The sequence below is a fragment of the Carassius carassius genome, chromosome 27, assembly GCF_963082965.1.
Source record: "Carassius carassius chromosome 27, fCarCar2.1, whole genome shotgun sequence".
NCBI classification, from domain to species: Eukaryota; Metazoa; Chordata; class Actinopteri; order Cypriniformes; family Cyprinidae; genus Carassius; species Carassius carassius.
This window is the reverse complement of record NC_081781.1, coordinates 18,829,253-18,848,998: the sequence shown is the minus strand read 5'-3', so window position 1 is coordinate 18,848,998 and position 19,746 is coordinate 18,829,253. Positions and strand designations below refer to the sequence as shown.

The 19,746-nt window shown below is 35.6% G+C and overlaps 2 protein-coding genes across 2 annotated transcripts; one reads left to right on the top strand and one right to left on the bottom strand.

The window, feature by feature from the left end:
- Nucleotides 1–1,677: 1,677 nt before the first annotated feature.
- Nucleotides 1,678–15,060, top strand: LOC132107428 (desmocollin 2-like protein). Its single transcript, XM_059513636.1, has 16 exons — nt 1,678–1,959; nt 3,835–3,937; nt 5,070–5,260; nt 5,350–5,463; nt 5,621–5,776; nt 5,886–6,027; nt 6,924–7,078; nt 7,175–7,309; nt 7,517–7,702; nt 8,210–8,457; nt 10,754–10,896; nt 12,700–12,921; nt 13,074–13,307; nt 14,223–14,338; nt 14,434–14,724; nt 14,848–15,060. The coding sequence occupies exons 1-16, from the start codon at nt 1,813–1,815 to the stop codon at nt 15,058–15,060; spliced, it is 2,796 nt and encodes a 931-aa protein (XP_059369619.1). The 5' UTR covers nt 1,678–1,812.
- A 2,841-nt stretch (nt 15,061–17,901) lies between these two features.
- On the bottom strand, nt 17,902–19,505 carry si:dkey-5n18.1 (uncharacterized protein LOC570444 homolog). Its single transcript, XM_059513079.1, has 2 exons — nt 18,867–19,505; nt 17,902–18,196 (listed from the first exon to the last, which is right to left on the bottom strand). The coding sequence occupies exons 1-2, from the start codon at nt 19,488–19,490 to the stop codon at nt 18,017–18,019; spliced, it is 804 nt and encodes a 267-aa protein (XP_059369062.1). The 5' UTR covers nt 19,491–19,505; the 3' UTR covers nt 17,902–18,016.
- Between the last annotated feature and the right edge of the window lie 241 nt (nt 19,506–19,746).

Here is a 19,746-nt window from a genome sequence, read left to right as displayed (position 1 = left end):
TATGGCCTTCGTTGCTCTCAGTGTTCTGATTTCAGTGTTTTACATTAGTCAGGCTTTACAAGTAATTGACATTTATCATTTGATAATAGACACAATTCCACCTATTTAATGACAATGAGCTGTTCTTTTAAATGCCTTTGAAGATGATAAAGGAATGTGCTGTTTTTAGTGATTCAGACCTAAATGTCCCTATATAGGCCAATTATCCACTAACTAGTTCTAATATCGTTAAACTATTTTCCTAACTACAAGATGTCAACGGTTTCTCTTCTCTGTTGATCATCGATGTTGTTGCACTTCTTTATAAGACATCTATTTGTGCTTTAGTAAAATAAAGGTTGTAAATGTATAACAGTTCAGCAGGCTGTGCACAATAGTTCACTGAACACTCACTGAAGGGGCTCTGCCAAATTCCTTTCCACCCAACCCAGCCCATCCTCCACCTCCCCTGCACACAAACACCATCATATTGCAACATACTGACCTCTGGGCTGTTGTGCTCTAAACTTCCACATCGACACATACAGAAGGGTCTCAAAACCTGACAAATGACCTCCAGAAGAAAAGAAATGCAACTTTTCTGTTAAAAACAATACCTGACTTTGTCCATTGTTTGCCACTAATCCCCTTTATCTGTCTCTCTTATCAGTTTTTCTGCAAAAAAGGCAGACTAGTTTAGAAGCTGACGCTGATTGCTATGTGGCCCGAAATGATTTAAGCAAATAAAGTTGCATACTTTAAAAATGTGTTCAGATAACAGTGCTTTACATAAAAAGGTAGAAAATAGGGCCTAAAATGTTTAGAGTCAGTGAGAAATGATGAAATGGACTTTTTCATGAAAAGTCAATTTTATGATCAAATAATTTATCCTATTTATCTTAGTTTGCACAACAAAAACATTAGATCTGAAGCTCTAATGTAATAATAATAATAATAATAATAATTTTTACCACATTTAAAGAGCTTAAAATTGTTGAAATTTGAACACTTTTCTTGAAATTTGAACCCTTTTCTTGTGTTGCTCTCATAAATCAGTCTGAGTCATTCCCTTATCAGTTTAAGTGTTTTGGTTGAAGCGCATCCTGTTCATTCCTCTTTATTCCTCTTTAACACCCATTCCCTTCCAATTTCTCACAGCAAAACTGCATTCTGCTGAACTTTAGGTCAACAGTTCACATATTTTCACTTTTAAGGCCTAATGCACCACAGTTATCAAGCGGTTACATTCAAAGCCACACTCTTGACCAGGTATTAATTCAAAACGAAAAAATCATCCCACGTGAAAAGGCGTGCACATGTGAGTGGTTTCAAGCTTGGATTCTTTTTCTTTCTTTTTTTTTTTTATTGGGCTTAACGGGTGATTAAGCACAAAAGTTGTAAAATAGTTTCTTTCCTTTGCTAAATGTGTAAATGTGATGACTGTCTGTATAATCACCAGTACCTCCTGCACTCCACCCAAACAGATGAAGATTAATTTTGTCATGCATTAATCATGTCTGAAAAGTCAGATGGTATAACGGGTAAAAGTCTGTTCTGTTAAAGTATAACCCCAACTCTCTCTTATCTCTCTCTCTCTCTCTCTCACACACACACACACACACACACACACACACACACACACACACACACACACACAGTCAGAGGGTGTTTCAGGGGCAGTCTGGGGTGGAGTCTAAGCCTTCCAGAGCTTCCCAAGCTAAGGAAGTCAGGGACAAAGCATAGTTAAGTGTACTCAAGACTAAACATTCAGTCCTATTGGTATAGAAAGTGAGAGGCTGGGGCGTGCCACACCCATGTTAAAGACTCCCTCGCATGAGAGCCACACCGAACCCAGAGGACTTTATCCGAGCACTTGTGTCTGTTACACGCAGTGTTACGTTAGTGGAGTCTAGAGAAATTCATCACACACACAGCAGGATGTATGAACGCGCGCTGTTCGCTCTCTGCCTGCTTACTTTGGTAAGTTAAAGTTACGGTTGTCATTTTTTTCCCTATACCTTTTTGTCATTTTATTTTAGATCTTTTAATATAAGTTTATCGTAGGCCTACCTGAATTCTTGCTGTATCATTTCCTATCTTGGTAACCTTAGTTTCCGTCAAATTGCTAGTTAGCTGTTATAAAATGTACAAAATCTGAGTTATGAGCCTGTATTGCGAATAACATTTTATTAATCGATATTATGTCGTTCTCCCAATAATAATAATAATAAAAAGACCTAAACACCCTTAAATCAACATGGAAAAACATGTTTTTTAAGATTACGAGAGAGTACTTGCATATATGTTGGCATAAACGTCAATTAATTTTAGGCTAACTGAATACAGCCCACTAAACTAATATAGGTTACTTATAGTACATTTTTAAAGAAAAATAAATAGGGCTGGTGAATTAAATGAATGAAATAAATTCTTCTGCTTTTTAGAATATTTCTGTCATTTGAATTTCTTATTCTGTCATGGCAGTGGTGGTTAATGCCATGTGATCACATTTTATTATAGTCAATAACTAGTACTATGGTAATTTGGTTTAATCTGTTTACCATGGTTTATAAGTTTTCCCCAGTGATAATATTGAATTATGAATGGATTTTCCCCTACCTTTTTCCAAATATTTGGAAACGATTTAACTGGTTAATTGTGTGTTGTGGATTTCAAAGGGATGAAACTACTTGAACATTAACTGTTTAGAATAACGAAGTCCTCACTAATTAGTTAACCCATCTGTATTTGAATTTCCATCTAACAATTTAGTTGCTATGCTTGTTGAGTATCATCCAGGGCGAAACTAAGCAACTGACCAAGTAAATCAGTTATACAAATGTTAATTGATTTGTTTTAAAGAAACCATAGTGCTGTTGTAAATGTCTTCACTCACTGATCACTAATGTTGACTGAGACAGGTGCTATCACGTAGGCTAGCTGACTGATGTTCACTGGGTGGGTCAGTTATTTGGATTTTTTTACTGATGGACTAGTTAAAACCTGAATGTAAGTTTTAAACTTTGCGATTTCCTGATATTGTTCAGGTTCATACACGGTGGTACACTTATGGCATGTTTTATTGCCATATGTTTATTTACTCCAATGTTGGTGTCTGTAAAAGACTCATAAAGCCAAAATGACAATAAACCTTAAAGCATTCAACTAAAGAAAAAATAGTTTTCACATATTATTTTCAAGTCTTTGGTTCTACTGGGCAGATTTGTCTACTTCGGAGATAAGAAGAGCTGATATGAATATATAACCGATACCCATAACATTACACAATAAAATGAGACAGAATACCATATGTAGAGGACTTGAAATCTGCTTTATGTCTTTGCTTGTGGTTAACATTTCCTGACTTTGTCCAGCTATGTTCTTTTTATATTGTTATTAGCCACAGTTTCCTATGTTGTTCTTGAGGTATGCGAGTCATTGTTTCGGTTCACCGTCGTTTGTTTGCCGCACACAAAAAGAGGCACTGGTTTAATGCTTTCTTGTAGCTGTTTAGAACTTAATGTAACAATCAAGTGATTATGTGATAAGTTTGCTGTGTAAAACAAGAAAATAAGAGACTGATTAATAATGTTTTTTGCAAGTCAAACACCCCTATAAAGTAACCTATATTACAACAAAAAGGATTAAATACTCATACTTTATTAAATATATTAGTTCATACAATTAACATGAATCTGATTATCACACAGCCCCAATCCTCAGCTGAATTATTAGGATTAACATCTGAAGTCATATGTTGTTTCAAACTACATTTCTCATGTTTTGCTCGGTCACAGTGGGGAATGCAATGCTCCGTTGATTCTCCCTTTCACTCACTTTCAATTCCTCCCTCAGGTGCTGTTTCAAAGCGCTGAGTCTTGTGGGTTGAGGCCTGTGCTTGCTCAGGTTCCTAAGAGGCTGCCCGCCGGTTATGTCATCCCCGAAAGCAAGGAAGGATGTAAGATTTGTGGTTTCACTAAGCCTTTTCATACCGCATGACATGAAATGACCTTTTATGCAGACTAATCTTTTCCTTCATTTGATGTTGGTAATTAGGCTACATAACATGATGTTTACATAAAGATAATTGAAGAAAAAAAATCTGTTCTACCAAAAATGTTACATTCCAACATCATTTACTCACTCTCATGTTGTTCCAAAGCCATGTGACTTTTTTGCTTCTATGGTATGAAAAAGGACCTTCGAATAAACACAAAAGCAGCATAACAATATCATATAAGTCAACTGAATGGGAAGATTATCAGTGAATAATGATAATACAGGATGTTCAGGTCTACTGGAGCTAGTAAATGAGTGGAAATTGTGTGTACATTCAATCCTATTTTCTTGGCCTGCTATTAGTGTGTGTGTGTGTGTGTGTGTGTGTGTGAGAGAGAGAGAGAGTCTTTAAGAGTGTGAGTGTATGTGTGAGTTTCCATAACCACACAAGATTGTAGCAATTTAATTCATAGATGTGATCTAACAGAAGTAAAAGGCGATTTTTGACCATATATGCTGTTCATACTGCTTGTAATCGGAAGTAAAACATCTGTTGAGTATTTTAACATATAATTTTTGACTGTGTTGAATTAAAAACCTAAAACCACAGTGGGTCCACTAGACCCATGAACACTGGCTGAGTAACAAAAATATGAACAGCACACAAGGGTTAAACAAAATAATCCTATTGCTTCAAAATACTTTTTCTAGACCATCACTAATATTTTTATTAATATTTTAAATAAGCTTTTATGTTCATAATCTCAGTTTTTTATTTTAATTGTACATTTTTCTGTGCTTTTGACATTTTTATTCATTATTGTTGGTTCCATTTCGCTTTCAGTTAAGTCCTTTATTACTATGTTATTTCAGCTATATTTCTAATGTTCTTTTTTTCATATTTGTATTGTTTTATATTGATAGTAATTTCTGATACTGCTTATACTTTAATGGCGCTTTTGCATTCTTTTTAAGCTTGAAAACTTTAGTGATATGAAAAACAAGCAATGTATTCAAACTGCTTTTGATTTTTGAAAGATGCGAGGCTTAGCTCTGGAATAATTACCGGACATTGTTGTGTTTTTTCACAGTGAGTCTCAAAGGCTGTGCGCCCAAACCTGTGGCCTATACTTCCAGTGACCCTGACTTCGCTGTGAATACAGATGGAGCCATTATCACAGTTCACGGTTTGGAGATTACGACAAAGCAGTTTTCTGTGCTGGTGCAGGATGAGAATGGAATGGATTGGAGGGTGGACATAATCCTGTCCTGTAAAGATGAGGTAAAACTACAGCCTGTAAGTCTTAACTATAAACCGTATGATCTGGATAAGCAGCGTGACAAATGCTTCTCTATATGTTCTGGCTTCAGGCATCTCAGAAGTCTAACAGTGTGGCTCTCAAGCGCACTAAGAGAAGATGGAGACCGTTGCCTTTCAATTTAGTTGAGAATGACAAGCCTCCATTCCCAAAGGATCTGGAGACGGTGAGATCGAGAAACATAAGATATATATCTTTACTTAGGTCATTCCTTTACTCCCTTCCCATTTCCTCCTCCATTCCATGAACTCAGTTTGACCTTTTTCTTATATTTCCTGTTTTCTTATGCTCGCTGACTTATTGCTGTGTTCATCTTTTCTCAGATTGCATCTGATTCTTCAGTAAATTACACAGTGTATTATGAAATCAGTGGGCAGGGTGTTACTTCAGATCCTGTAGGCCTTTTCACCTTAAACAGGAACACCGGCTTGCTGAGGGTGACCAGGACCGTTGACCGTGAGCAGTACCCACAATTCAATGTGAGTCTGAATATTTCAGGCCTTATTCAGAAAACAGTGCATGAGCTTATGGTCTGGAATATGGTTATAGCATCAGTACAACTAAATTTGTCTCTTTCTCTTGTTGTAGTTTATCGCTCGTGTGTTTGACATGAGTGGCAGGGAAACAGATCAATATCTGCCCATCACTGTGATAGTGCAGGATCAGAATGATAACGCCCCTGAGTTCATAGGAGGTCGATTCTTCACTGTAGAAGAGCGGTGCAGGGCAGGTATGAAAGAGAAGGACAAAAGATGCATTTTCAAATATCAAGTTCAGGCCATATATCACACCAAAACTTTTATATTATTTTCATAACAACTCTCATTACTATAATTATTAAAAATATATATATTTTTATATTCTTAATAATGTTATGCAGTAAAATTATTATGCATGTATTACTTGTCCATCATGGTAACATTTGTTTTACAACCTTTAATTTATGTAGATTTTTATTAGGAAAAATCGATTGTACAACCATATTGTTTTACTGAAGTAAAAATATGTTCTATTACAGTAATGAAAAAAAAAAAAAAAAAATTATATATATATATATATATATGTATTTTTTTTTTAATAATGGGAAAATTAAATCTAAAGAAATGGAAATATGCCAGAATGCACTGAAGTAATATTAATTGATGGGTAAAATAGTTTTCAATTTCCTAAATTAATTGTTATTGTTATTGTAGTATTGTTTATACAATTTTAGAATTACATTTATTTATAAATGTATTTATATTTAACTTTATTATTATTAATTAATTATAAATTATAAATTTATATTATTATATTCATGTATATTATTTAATAATATAGCATATATTACTTTTAACTTTAAATAATCTTAAAATTTGTTATCTTCATACTGTGTAATTACTTTTATATTTATATATATATATATATATATATATATATATATATATATAGTTCAGTGGTAGAGCATTGTGTCAGCAGTGCAAAAGGTCATGGGTTCAGTTTCCAGGGAATGCACATACTGGTAAAAACAAAAACAAAAAAATGCGTAGCTTGAATGCACTGTAAGTTGCTTTGGATAAAAGTGTCTGCTAAACACATAAATGTATTTTGTAGTGTATTAAATTATATTTGCATTTTGTTTTTCAGGCACTGTAATAGGACAAGTGAATGCCACAGATAAAGATGAGCCAAAAACCCCCCACACCTTGATCAAGTTTACTCTGCACAACGCTACTGACATGTTCTCCATCGATCCTTTTACCGGAGTAATAACTTCTAAAACTAACACCTTAGACAGAGAGGTATTTTTCTGGTTTGGTGTTATCTCTACAAAGCCTGTGTGTTCAGATGATACAGTCTGTCAATAATTCAAATGTTTTTTGTTTTGTTTTTCTCAGGCTCAGGACAAAGTTTACGTTGAAATAGAGATCAGAGATATGGGCGGTGCTCCTAGTGGGCTCTTCAGCAGAGGAACAGTTGTGATTACTCTCACAGATGTTAATGATAACCCTCCTACCTTTAAAGAGAAGTTGGTAGGGCCCTTTTATTGTCTATCCAGCAATAAAACAAAACAAATAAACTACTAAACCAGTCAGGAGATGAATAGAATTGTATAGCTTTCATCTTGAGATATTAACATAATTAACTAACATCTTTAAGTGAAAAGCTTTATGTTGGAAATTGTGGTATTGGAACTTTATTTTTGATTTATTTATTGGAATTTTTTTTTTGGGAAACAGTACAAGGCCAACGTTCAAGAGAACCAAGAAAATGTGCTAGTTACTAGGATACCAGTGGAAGATAAGGACTTGGTGAACACCCCCAACTGGAAGGCCCTGTTTGAGGTCACAAAAGGAAATGAAAGTGGGAACTTCAGGATGGAGACAGACCCCAAAACCAACGAGGGGCTTTTGTATGTGATAAAGGTGAATGGTTTTAAATGCATTCAAATAAAAGTCTGCACAGGAAGTTATTTTGTGGAAGCATCAGAAAATAACTTTTTTGGCAAGAAATAGAAACCAAATGTCTTTGAAGAATTCGTTGGAATTTTGCTGAATTTGCCCTTTGCTAGTACATTCTTAGTAGCGATAGCTTCCACTGAGGGTCGCAGTCATTATCTTGAGGGCTCTCTTCACTCTCTGACAGGGTTGTGTTGGTTTTATTTATAGAGGCATTGCAGGGTTAGCTCACTATTTCAGAGCTGTGTGTGAAAACGCTTGTCTGTTCGATATGCATGTGCGGTTCAACCACATCCTGTTATTTAAAGTACATCCATCAGGCAGGCAAACACTGGTTCTTCTCTCCGAGGAGCTTTTGACAGCTCTTCACACATAGTATAGGAGGTGCTTTTGGGTGAAATAAGCAAGTTTTATGTAGATGCATTTGAGTAAATCCTTAGTGTTCTCAATCCCCCTTCTATTCTCTTCTTTCAGGGTTTGGATTATGAAAAAACTCCACTGGTGAAGCTGGAAATAACTGCTCGTAATGAGGTTCCACTGGTTGGGCCTGAGAATAAATGGCTGTCTGTGCCACTCGAGCTGAGTGTGGGAGATGTAGATGAAGGACCAGAGTTCAACCCTGACACTCTATATCTCAAAGTCAAGGAGAATGTTGCCAACGGAACTGTCATTGGAACCTATAAAGCTCTGGATCCAGAAAAGAAGAACAGTGACGGAATAAAGTATGTTCTTTGGTGATGTGGGTTTATTTGAGGTTAACTAAATAATTATCTTTCAAGCAACACCTTACACATTCAGTTGGTCTTTGGTCTTCTGTTCTGTCATGCTCTGACTAGCTGTTTTTGAAGACAAGCAAGAGCATGTCTTACGTAAATACTTTCCTAAGAATTTAATAAGAAAATAATTTTAATTATACTGTACTTAAAGGGACAATAAGTAACTTTTTAGGTATTTTATTATCTAAAATCAATATTTTTATTCATAAATATGCCCTCAATGGTGTACAAATACCTATGCCAATGTTTAAACTAATCCTCGTAAATGAAGAATTTATTATCTTTATATACATGGGACGGGTAGGTCGACGGAGGCTTCCATGTAGTTCTGCCATCTTGCAAAACTATAATAGCAGAGAGGGACAAAAAGTACTAAGCCAACGCGTTTCCACAACGCGTTTTCGTGTCAGAGCCAGAAACGCAGGTGCAGAGCAGTGAGAGGCGCTTGAAACTGCACCGGCAAGTTTAAAAGGCTGGATTGCATTCTTATTATGGACCATACATATGCCGCGCCACAGGAGAACAAAACATCGTCGCCAAAACGAAGTGCTATTAGAAGACATCCTGTCAAAGCTTTTTGGTACATATCGCCTACCGTAGATGCAATGCGCATTTGAAAAAGCGAGGCGCTGGAGAGCAAAATTAGTTTGAATGCAAAATACAATTTCACTAGATGGGAGTAATTCCTACTTACAGTCCCTTTAATGCTTTCCGGTAACCTCTCTAGATTTTACATTTATTTATAGCATCTACACTGTAAAATGTTTAACTATTATTTACTCAATTTTATTAGTGAAACATTTTTACACTCAAAAAAAATTGAGTAAATTTTAAAGCTGTGAAATCAATGAAATATACTGTATGAATTGAGTAAATGTAAGTAAAAAAATTAAGTAAATCTGAGTAACTGCATCTGGTACATTAACAAATCAAATTGAGTAGAAATAATTGAACATTTAAACATTTAAAAACAATATTTATGAGTAATATTAACTGTTTTTATTAATGAGTAATATTAACTTTTTATTTTCTCTAAACCTTTGTAAAATAGTACTCCACACAACCACCAGTATACATGACATTGGCCTTTATTGTCAATGAGTACAGCAATACAGCACATTTTACACTGTATACAATATTGCCTACATTTAAACTCATTTAACAAACATTTTATAAGTAAAAATTCAATATTTAAAAATTCAGGTAGCCTAATTCAAGTGTAATCAAATCAACCCAATATCCACCGGATCATCGCTGGTCCTCGTGCCGGAGACGGACTCACCTCTGCGGGTGAACTTTGAACTTCATACCGCCGTCCTGCGTTTCACTCACAGCCGATAGATACTGCGAGTGACTGACATAACCTGCCAATAAACAAACAGTGACAGTTCTGAGGACATTTTATCATCCAAATGATATTAATTATATTTATTATCATTAGGAATGAAGTCATGTGTTTATGCAAAGAGCTTCAATCATGCAAAAAGACAGGCGCGACTCTCGTTTAGGTGTCGAATTACGCCTCTGTATGTTGTTTTGCATTAAATATGATTTAAAGCACAGTAAAGATTTTATAGATAAAATAAAACATACACAAACCTGAATTTCACAGAGGAAATGCACCAAATCTGCGACGCTGAGAAGAGAGCTGTTGTCTGGAGACAGGAGAGTTCAAACTGCCCGCGCTCACTGACACTGACTCAACCAACCGTCGAGTTGTCGTCACGTCAGAGGGTGGGGGAGGGGTGCATTGTTTTAATTGAGTAAACCTACTCAAATTTTAAGAGTGTGTTAAATATATTAATAATATTGATTTGAATTAAGTAATATTTTTGTTTCTTGAAACAGATCAGTTTAATTCAACATTCTCAAATATTTTGATAGAAATTTCACAAATATATTAAGTATATTATAAAGAAATAATTGGTTAGTCAAATACTAAATAATTTTATTGAAAACAACTTAAATATATCTGTAAATTTTTGATAAAATGAACTTGGATTTTTACTCTATTATTTTGGTATGTTTAACTCAAACAATCAAGTACACGATATTCAGAGATTTTATTAAGTTAATAAAGTTACAAATTTCTGTAATATTTACTAAGCCACAGAATTATTTTTTACAGTGAGTGTCTCTGTATATGACATTAGAGTGTATTGTGGTAATGTAATTGTACATGATATATACCTTTATACTGTATTTTGAATGCACTTTCTCACTTTTTTTATTTATGTGTAAGGTACTATAAGATGACTGACCCAGGCAACTGGATCACTGTGGTGGAGAACACTGGAGAACTGAGAACAGCCAATACAATAGATCGAGAATCACCTTTGGTCCGCAACGATATGTACAACATAACCATCAGAGCTGTGGATGAGAGTGAGTCTGGATTTGATGTCACACAATTGACACCATAATTAGATTAAATCTGAGATCTTAATTTAATAATCTGTGGACATTCAGCACATCAACGCTGAAACATTGTTTTGTTTCTGAGTAGACACTGTACTCTATTGTTCTATGAATGGGTGTGTGTTTTCTCTTACTGTTAATGTTAATGGTTGGGTGCGGTTGGGTAGACTAGAAACAGCTTCAGGCCTGTTCAAAAATTTCAGGATTTTGTGGTGTGATGTAACATTTTTTTTTGATGATGATCAACGTTCTACCTGACACTACATGTTCTAAACACTGAATGTTGTTGAATGGCATTCCAGGAAGTACTGAGTACATTTGTCCTTGTTTAACTCTTATGCAACTTTTAAACACGATTTTTATCTTTGGACATCAGAAGGTTGCAATGTTTTCACTGCTAATGGGCGTTCTTGCTGTCCTAATTTTATTTGAGGTCTGTGAAGTGTAAAACTGATCACAAACGTATGCATATGTGAAAAACCTGTTTCATGAAAGGAGGATTTTGAGACAAAGAAAGTATGTCACAATTTCACATTGCATTTGAGATGTAGTTGCAATTATAATATACTGTAAAGTCATAGTTATGAGGAAGATGCAATTACAAGATTAAAAGACAGATTTATGAGGTGTGAAGCTTGTTAGAAAGTTGTAATTGTGAGAAGGCTGTCACAATTTTGAGGTTGCAGCTATGAAATATAAAGTAGCATTTGTGAAATATTTCACGATTGTTACTACATATACAGTTTCAATTATGAGATGTAGTCATAATTGTGAGTTTGAAAGTTGCAGTTATGAGATATTTATTCACAATTTTGAGATATTGCAATTGAGCGAAATATTATAGACAAAGTTGCAGTTATGAGAGTTTCAATTAAGAGATAAAAAGACACATTTATGAGACGTGAAGCTATGCCCATGGGCATGCTGGTCTAAAAAAGGAACTGAAAATAGACTGCTCCATAGACCATATCAAACCTGGTCAACAGTCTAAAGTCAATGGTGCAATATTTAAAGGGCGCATTAGTAGAAAATGCACATCTGGATGGGTCCACTACGCGTTCACTTTGCTTACACACAGTAAATGACTGAAAGAATAAAAGATTAAAATGTAAAAGATTATTATTGTGTACATAAATATAAAAATGTCATAATGTATAGTCATTACATTCAGAATTAGGCTACCTATATTTGCTCTCGCACAAGATGCTACATTTCCTCTATGGAGATGCATTCAAAATTGTGAGAATTGTGCAATTGTGAGTAATTGTGCAACTGTAAATTTACAATTATGAGATACTGTATGTAGTCACAATTGTGACAGCATTGCAATTGTGAGATGTAGAAGCTATTATGATATGTCAACTATTGTGAGATATTAAGTCGCAATTATGAGATGTACAGTAGTTGCAGTTGTGAATGATAGTCACAGTTATGAGACATGAAGTTGTAGTTATAAAAAAGTTGCAATAAAGAGATTAATAGACATAATTATGAGACCGAAATTATGTAAGAAAGTCTCAATTGCAATAAAGTTGTTGTAATTATGAAAGAAAGGGTTGCCATTGTGAGATATAAAGTTGCAATTATTAGATATAAGGTCACAGTTATAAGAAAGTTGCAATTGTGAGATGAAAAGTCGTAATTGTAAGAAAGTCGCAATTGAGATAAATTTGTCACTATTGGTAAAATTGTGCATTGTAAGCAAGTTGTATTCTGACAGTTTGTTTCTCTAACGTTACATTAAGCTCACTGGAATCTCTCTTTCCTCAGGTAAGAAGACAGGAAAAGGGACAGTTATAATCCAGATAGAAGACGTTAATGATTGCATGCCTATGATTACGAATCCAGATCCGATCTTGTGTAATAAGGGTGATACGCTGAGCTCTGTTTTGGTTGAAGCCGTTGACCTGGACAAGACACCTTACTCTACTCCCTTCATTTTCGAACTTGGAGCAGATCATGATGGGAGCTGGAAACTGAAGGATACTACAGGTAAGGATAGAGGGTATTGATGGGTGATGGGGGTTTATCTAAATTTTTGTATTTTATTTTATAATTTCTCAATATAGCAATAACCAAAAAAGGCAGATGAACTGAAAGTGTTGCAGTATGATCACAGACATCATGTCTTTCTTCTGATGCAGATTCTTCTGTGGTGCTGGAACAGACTGTGCCAATGCCCAACGGTCTCTACAGCGTTCCTCTCTTGGTGAAGGATCTGCAGGGATTCGGGAAAGAGCAGACTGTGAATGTGCGAGTATGCACTTGTGAGAGGGAGGATAACGGAGGAACATGTGGGGCTCGGAGCGCCTCTTCCTCTTTGGGAAGTTTGGGAATCCTTGCCTTAGTTCTCTCTGGCCTGCTGCTGCTACTTTTAAGTGAGTGCCCACTTCTGGCTATGACCACCATATACTGTAATGCATACATTTATTTACATACGTTTACATATACATATATTCACCAATAGACACACTACCATTGAAAAAATCATTAAAGAACTATCGTCCTCACCAAGGATGCATTTATTTGATAAAAGTACAGCATAAATGGTAATATTATTAAATATTGTTTGCAATTTAAAGTAATTGTTTTAGAGTTTAATATATATTAAAATGTTATTTATTCCTGTGATGGCAAAGCTGAATTTTCACCATCATTACGCCAGTCTTCAGTGTCACATGATCCTGCAGAAATTATTCTAATATGCTGGTTTGGTGCTCAAGAAACATTTCTTATTATTATCCAAGTTGAAGAGTTGTGCTGCTTAATAATTTTGTGGAAACGTGAATACTTTTTTAAGGATTATTATTTTGATTTGTTCAAAGAACAGCATTTATTTGAAATAGAATTTCTGCAACAATGTTAATGTCTTTACTGTCACTTTAGATCAGCATCCTTGCTGAATATGGTCCTTAAACTACATTAGTCAACATTTGAAGTGGATCAAAAAAAGTTCAATCCAAAATGCGTTCTTGTCTTTTGATCATCTTCAAATGTCAACTAGTGTATGTAAATCCAAGAGTCTGAGAACACCAGTGAAAATGTTTATTTTAACACTTTAAAAATATACCAGCATATTAATATAAGTGAAAAGTTTAATTGAATTTTTTACATGAATTTCAGATTATTATTTTTTTATTGTATTTATTTTGTCCAAACCTCTCAAAGCTGATATGTTTAAATAATAATAATAAAAAAATCTTATTCTTTTATAGTCTCAGACTCATTTTACGCTCATAAATGATTCTCAGAAACACCAATAAATTTTCCTTCTGTTTTTCTTGCCGTATCAGGTCTGTTGCTCATCTTCATATGCAGCACTAAGAGAGACAAGCTTTACATCAACGATGACACAGGAACAGGTGGAATGCTGCTGAAATCCAACACTGAGGCTCCTGGTGAAGAAGTGGTAAGTAAAACACCTCTTTTTAAATGCTTAAATGAATCCGAGAAACCACTAGAAGAGGTTGACCATATTTGGCTGGAATGTCGTTCTCTTTTTAGAAAGATGGAGCTTTGATGATAATTCCTGGGGTAGGGGTAGAGGTAGTGGACGGGTCACTGCAGAGCAACCTCATGGAAAGTAAGAACATGACTTCAGCTTCAGGGCGCTACGGGCAGTCGTTTTTCCAGGGAGGAGGTGTGTACAACACCACCACTCAAGAGTTTGGGACAGAGAAGTACTACTCATCTGGACGCTATGATAACAACATATACGGCAATGCCACGATACAGAAAATCTCCAATGCGAGTGCTCTGGACACATGGAAAACCAACGGGCGCTACTTGGACAGGGTGAGCTGAATTTATACATTCATTAACCCAGAAAACTCATACTTCACATTCTTTCTGTTTTTCGTTCATGCTTCACTGAAGTTTTTTTCATGTGACCTAACTTGCGACCTTATTTTCCGACAGAAACTGGCTTACTTCGGAGACGAAGAGGAGGGGAGGTACGCGGATGACCTGCTGAAGACTTATGGGCATGAGGGGATGGGATCTCCTGCAGGCTCTGTAGGATGTTGTAGCATCGTGGGCGAACAGGAATCGTTGGAATTTCTGAACACTCTCGACCCTAAATTCAGACCACTGGCTGACATCTGCTACACCACGAATCGAACCGGAAACTAAATCGAGACTGAGATGAGAGAGCACTGAATGCTGTTTGCCAGAGGCCTTCAAAGCAGGAAATCGTGTTCCCTAATCAGTATTTTTGCCTTGTTTTCTAGTAAAAATATCAAAATGTCCTTAAAATTATGCAAGACCGTTTACTGAATGTTAAGTCTATTTTATGATTGTTTCAATGTAAGTCTCACCAAATATTACTAGATTTATGCTCAAAAATAAAATTCATGTTTAAGAATAACCTTAAGATCCATGATATATATTCTCTAAAATGAGTCTTAGCATCTCATTTTTGCTTCTTATGTAAATTTAGCAAGGATATTTTGAGGATATTTAGCTATTTTTACTGGAAAATGAGACAAAAATGCTGATTTAGAAAACTATTTTAGCAGTGCATGCCTTTCTGCTGGATTAATCAAGTGCCCGCCTGTGTTTGTGTCTGTCAACTTTTGTAAGCTGAGTTTTTAAGTGTGTGAATGATGCAAATAACCTTTCCTGGGATTGTTTTGCTTTGCTTTGCAAACCTCTTCCTCACAGAGCTGAGGAAGGACAGTTTCAATATAAGTATACAGAAGAGACATTATTTCCTCCCCAATCGATTGTAATTCTCAGCCGTGTGAAGTATTAACTGAGTCTATATTTACAAGACCATGATGAAGTGTGCTCATAAACATTTTGGGGGGGGGGGGGGGGGGTAGCGTGTGGAATTCGGAGCACTCTTCAGCTCCAAAAGCACTTACACACGACATCAACTCTGGACACTGAACTCATCCTTAGGCCATGATGTATTACTGAGTTTTTGTGTTATTTTCTTACAACATTAAACAGTATAGTTGCTAAAGGGATTTTTAATTTCAGTCGAAAGAAACCAAATTTTTTGTATGTAAGTCACTTTATGCTTTAAATGAAGATAGAGGTGAAAGGGTGAAAGAACAGGTAAATTTGGGGGAAGAAAAATACATTTTGATATTAGTTTTGTTCTGACAGCACTTTTTTTTGTGGTAAATATTACCATCATAGATGTTTAGAGGGTTGTTCTGATTTTAAACTAAAAGGGATGCTCTTTGTAAATATTTGAATAAAATTGATTACAGACCCTACTTTGTCATCTAGTACTGTTTTTATGCTGCAAAGGCACATTTATAATTGAATGGCACGTATAAGTTTAAAATGTACCTTTAACCCAGAGTTAAAAGCAGGGTTTAGAATGATAACCCAGGGTTAAGAGCAATGTGAAAAGCCCTGAAGTGTGAACATACATCTGCCTTGGGGTTAAAAGCAGGTTAGAAAGACCATTACAATGTGGGGTTAAGTGCACAAGAGACTATAATGGCAAAAAAAAAAAATTGCTATACAATTATTGTGTGAAGTATGTAATTCTGAATATTAAGATAAAAATATAAACATAAACAGTATCTTGACAGTAAGTATTTATACAATAGCACACTAGCACTTCATGAAATAGACTGAACATTGAACAATTGCTGCATTCAATTTGTACTTGGAAAAATTGGAAGTTAAATTGGAGTTCCAACTCGGAATCTCCAAGGAATCACAACAACTCCAACTTCAGAATCTATTATGGCTGCTCAGTGCATCAACAGAAGAGAAACAATAGAAATACATTGTTTATTAACACATTTTGTTGTTGTCTCAATAAAGTCAGTGATGCACATAGTTCTATCCATTTGTATGGCCTGCATGGTCCTATGGCGTTATCTGTGCAAAATAACACTTTTTATGTGCTTTTATGGTGTTGCTAACAATGGACACGTCTATCTTGGTTTTATGACTTCTCTACTGGAACATGGTACACTTGGGTGTGTTTTCATTCCCAGCTCCGGCATCCGACTTCCCCAACACTGACCTGGTCTGAGCAAGTCTCCAGTTAACCCTCTCCAGGGCCCAAAAACACCCTCAGATCCCAGCGGGTTAATGACAGAGGGTTAGTGAATCACTTATGTCTGCTTCCAAATGAGCCATGAACCGGAAGCAATATGATCCTCAGAGTGCAGAGGATTTCACAGATAGAATGAAATTGAAGTAATAATGCTGATTTTTAATCATGTGTAAGAAAATATCTTTTGTTTTCACGTGAACACAACCAGTCTTTTTTTTTTTTAATCTAAAATATTAGTGTAAAAACTGGCTATTAGGCAGCTACAAATGATAATTAGAAATGTTTCTTGAGCACCAAATCAGCATCAGGATCATAAGGCACTGCAGACCACAGTAACGGCTGCTGAAAATTCAGCTTTTCATTCTAGGAATAAATAACATTTTGAAGTATATTAAGATAGAAAATAGCTATTTTACCTGTTGATCGGTGATTTGAACTACTGTATTTCACAATATTACTGATTTTGTTGTCTTTGTGTGAGACTTCTTTCAAAAACATTAAAAATGGAAATAATTATCATTCAAACTTTTGACCGATATTTTAATAGTTAGGAAAAAAACGTGCATTTCATTATATTTATCTGTAGTGCATTGCACCTCATTTTTATTTAGCGGTTAAAGGATGTAAAAGTATTAAGTGTATTACTTGCTGCCTGCTGTAGGTTAAGTGAAATCAATAATCCAGGGTTGGATTTGGTCCCACTAGTCTCTTACAGTGATTCTGATCTGAAGCCCTTAGCTTTGTGTGAGACAGGGCTGTTAAAGCGCTGTGACTAAGTTGCTGAGTGTATGTTGCTGAGTGTATATGTCTGTTGTGTCATTCTCAATCTCCCTGAAGTCCAAGTCTAATATTTGTGCCAGTGCCCTGTGAAGTATCTCGCCAAGGTCTCGGCCTTTGAAAATGGAAGAATTAATTTGATATTCAATGAAAAGTCGCAGGCAGGCAAATTGCCAGAGAATTAATTCTTTATTCAAGAAACGCCCACAGTCTGAATGCAAAGATGCATCTTTAAACTAACACAAAGAGGTTGAAGCAGAAAGAAATTATGTTTGTCTGTTGGTATCAGATCTCATAGAGCAGGTAACCAGAGAAGATACTGAAGCGGCTTTGTGAGTCCCTCTTGCTTAGTTCACTGTTGCTCAGCCGAATATACAGCCGATCTCCAGCTTTAAGCTGCAGGACTACATTGTTGCTTGCGGTGTCTGTATGAAGAACATCCACTGCCACCGCACTCGCCACAATCTACAACGCACAACAGTGGAAATGAGCAGATTTATCAGACTTACAGTATAATGCTGCAAAAGATGAGTCCTTAATATTTTATTATGTAGCAGCTGTTTTATTATAGCAAAAAAGCAGTAATTTATTTATTTATTTTAATCAAATCTTATTTATTTATTTTGATCAAATCTATGAAATTGTAAGGCTTACAAATTAACATATTAATTTAAAATTGAATTAAATATATTCAATCCAACAATTTCTGACCCGGTTTCACCAAACCAATCATAAAGGTTTATTTTTAAAAACTGAGATTTATTGAATAAATAAACTTTCAGTTGACGGATGTATTGTTATAAATACAAATAAATCTAAATATTGAGAAAATTGCCTTTTAAGTTTTTTTTTTTTTGGCCTTATGGTCCAGAATCACATAAATAAATAAATAATAATAAAAATAATAATAATAATGTTTCCTTTTTTATTCTTGTCAAAAATCAAGGGATTAATTACAGTTATACTATTCCCAGTTAGCTTTATTTTTTTTACAGAAATAAATACATTTGCATAAGCTTTTGTAAAAAAGAAAAAAAACAAAAACAAAGAAGAAGAAGAACATATTATTTTTATCATACCTAGATGTTTTTGTTTGAAAATCCCTGCAAAAAAAGTCATTTTGAGGTAAACTCACCGTTTGGTCATTAAGAATCAAGTCCACTCGTAGGTTTTGTCCGGTCTTCATAATGCTAAAGATAAAGTTGTACACTCCCGCTGTCTTACAGGTGAAAGTCCCGGTCGAGGGGTCATAACCTCCTCCCAGATTAGTAATCACGTCGTTAAACTTTATCACATCATTCTTGCTGGAGGCGTCCTGCACCGCAGCACTGAACGCGACACCTCCCTTACTCGACGAGCCTATACCTGAGGGCCCGGCTGGGCCAGGAGGACCGGCTTTACCTGGAGGTCCAGGTGGACCAGGAGGTCCTGCTGCAGATGAGGTGAGAGGGATGACTAAGCCGTTGCTCTGGTCTTTAGAACGATCTGAGGAGGGGTCACACACGATCCTGCAGGAGCCAGGGAGGGTCTCGCAGACGCCTGCTCTGGTCAGAGACAGAAGTGTGAGGAGAACCGCTATCCAGTGCTTGGTCATGGTGAAGTACCAGTTCAGAGAGGTGAAGGGACTCAAATGTAAAGCCCATGGTAAGAAATCACACAGATTTTGGGCTGTGGTTGGTTGATTTTGCTGGTCTTGTGATGAAGTTGAGAAATTGTTTGTCACCTGACGTTTTTTAGCATCAGCAAAAACTAATATCATGCTTCTTTAAAACAAACTTATGCTTCCCTATGAGTCTTACGAAACTGTTGTTGTGCAACAATGCTGTCAGAATATTAGACCACTGAATTTCAAAGTGATCAACCAACAAATATTAAAATAATGTGAGTGGGTAAAAGCTTTGCAACAATCCACAAGTGATCCATGAAAAGACATAACAATGGATTGTTTTTCTTACAAACATGCAGCTTTTCATTTCATAAGGCGTTAACTGATGAACTGGAGTCACGTGGATTAC

What these genes read in the sequence shown, in the direction of transcription:
- LOC132107428 (XM_059513636.1), top strand. Translation starts at nt 1,813, where the DNA reads ATGAGAGCCACACCGAACCCAGAGGACTTTATCCGAGCACTTGTGTCT. An exon ending in AGAAGAGCGGTGCAGGGCAG is followed by an intron (nt 6,028 to 6,923) that starts GTATGAAAGAGA and finishes TTTGTTTTTCAG; the next exon opens with GCACTGTAATAGGACAAGTG. An exon ending in GAAACTGAAGGATACTACAG is followed by an intron (nt 12,922 to 13,073) that starts GTAAGGATAGAG and finishes CTTCTGATGCAG; the next exon opens with ATTCTTCTGTGGTGCTGGAA.
- si:dkey-5n18.1 (XM_059513079.1), bottom strand. Translation starts at nt 19,490, where the DNA reads ATGATATTAGTTTTTGCTGATGCTAAAAAACGTCAGGTGACAAACAAT. An exon ending in TGATTCTTAATGACCAAACG is followed by an intron (nt 18,197 to 18,866) that starts GTGAGTTTACCT and finishes TGTGCGTTGTAG; the next exon opens with ATTGTGGCGAGTGCGGTGGC.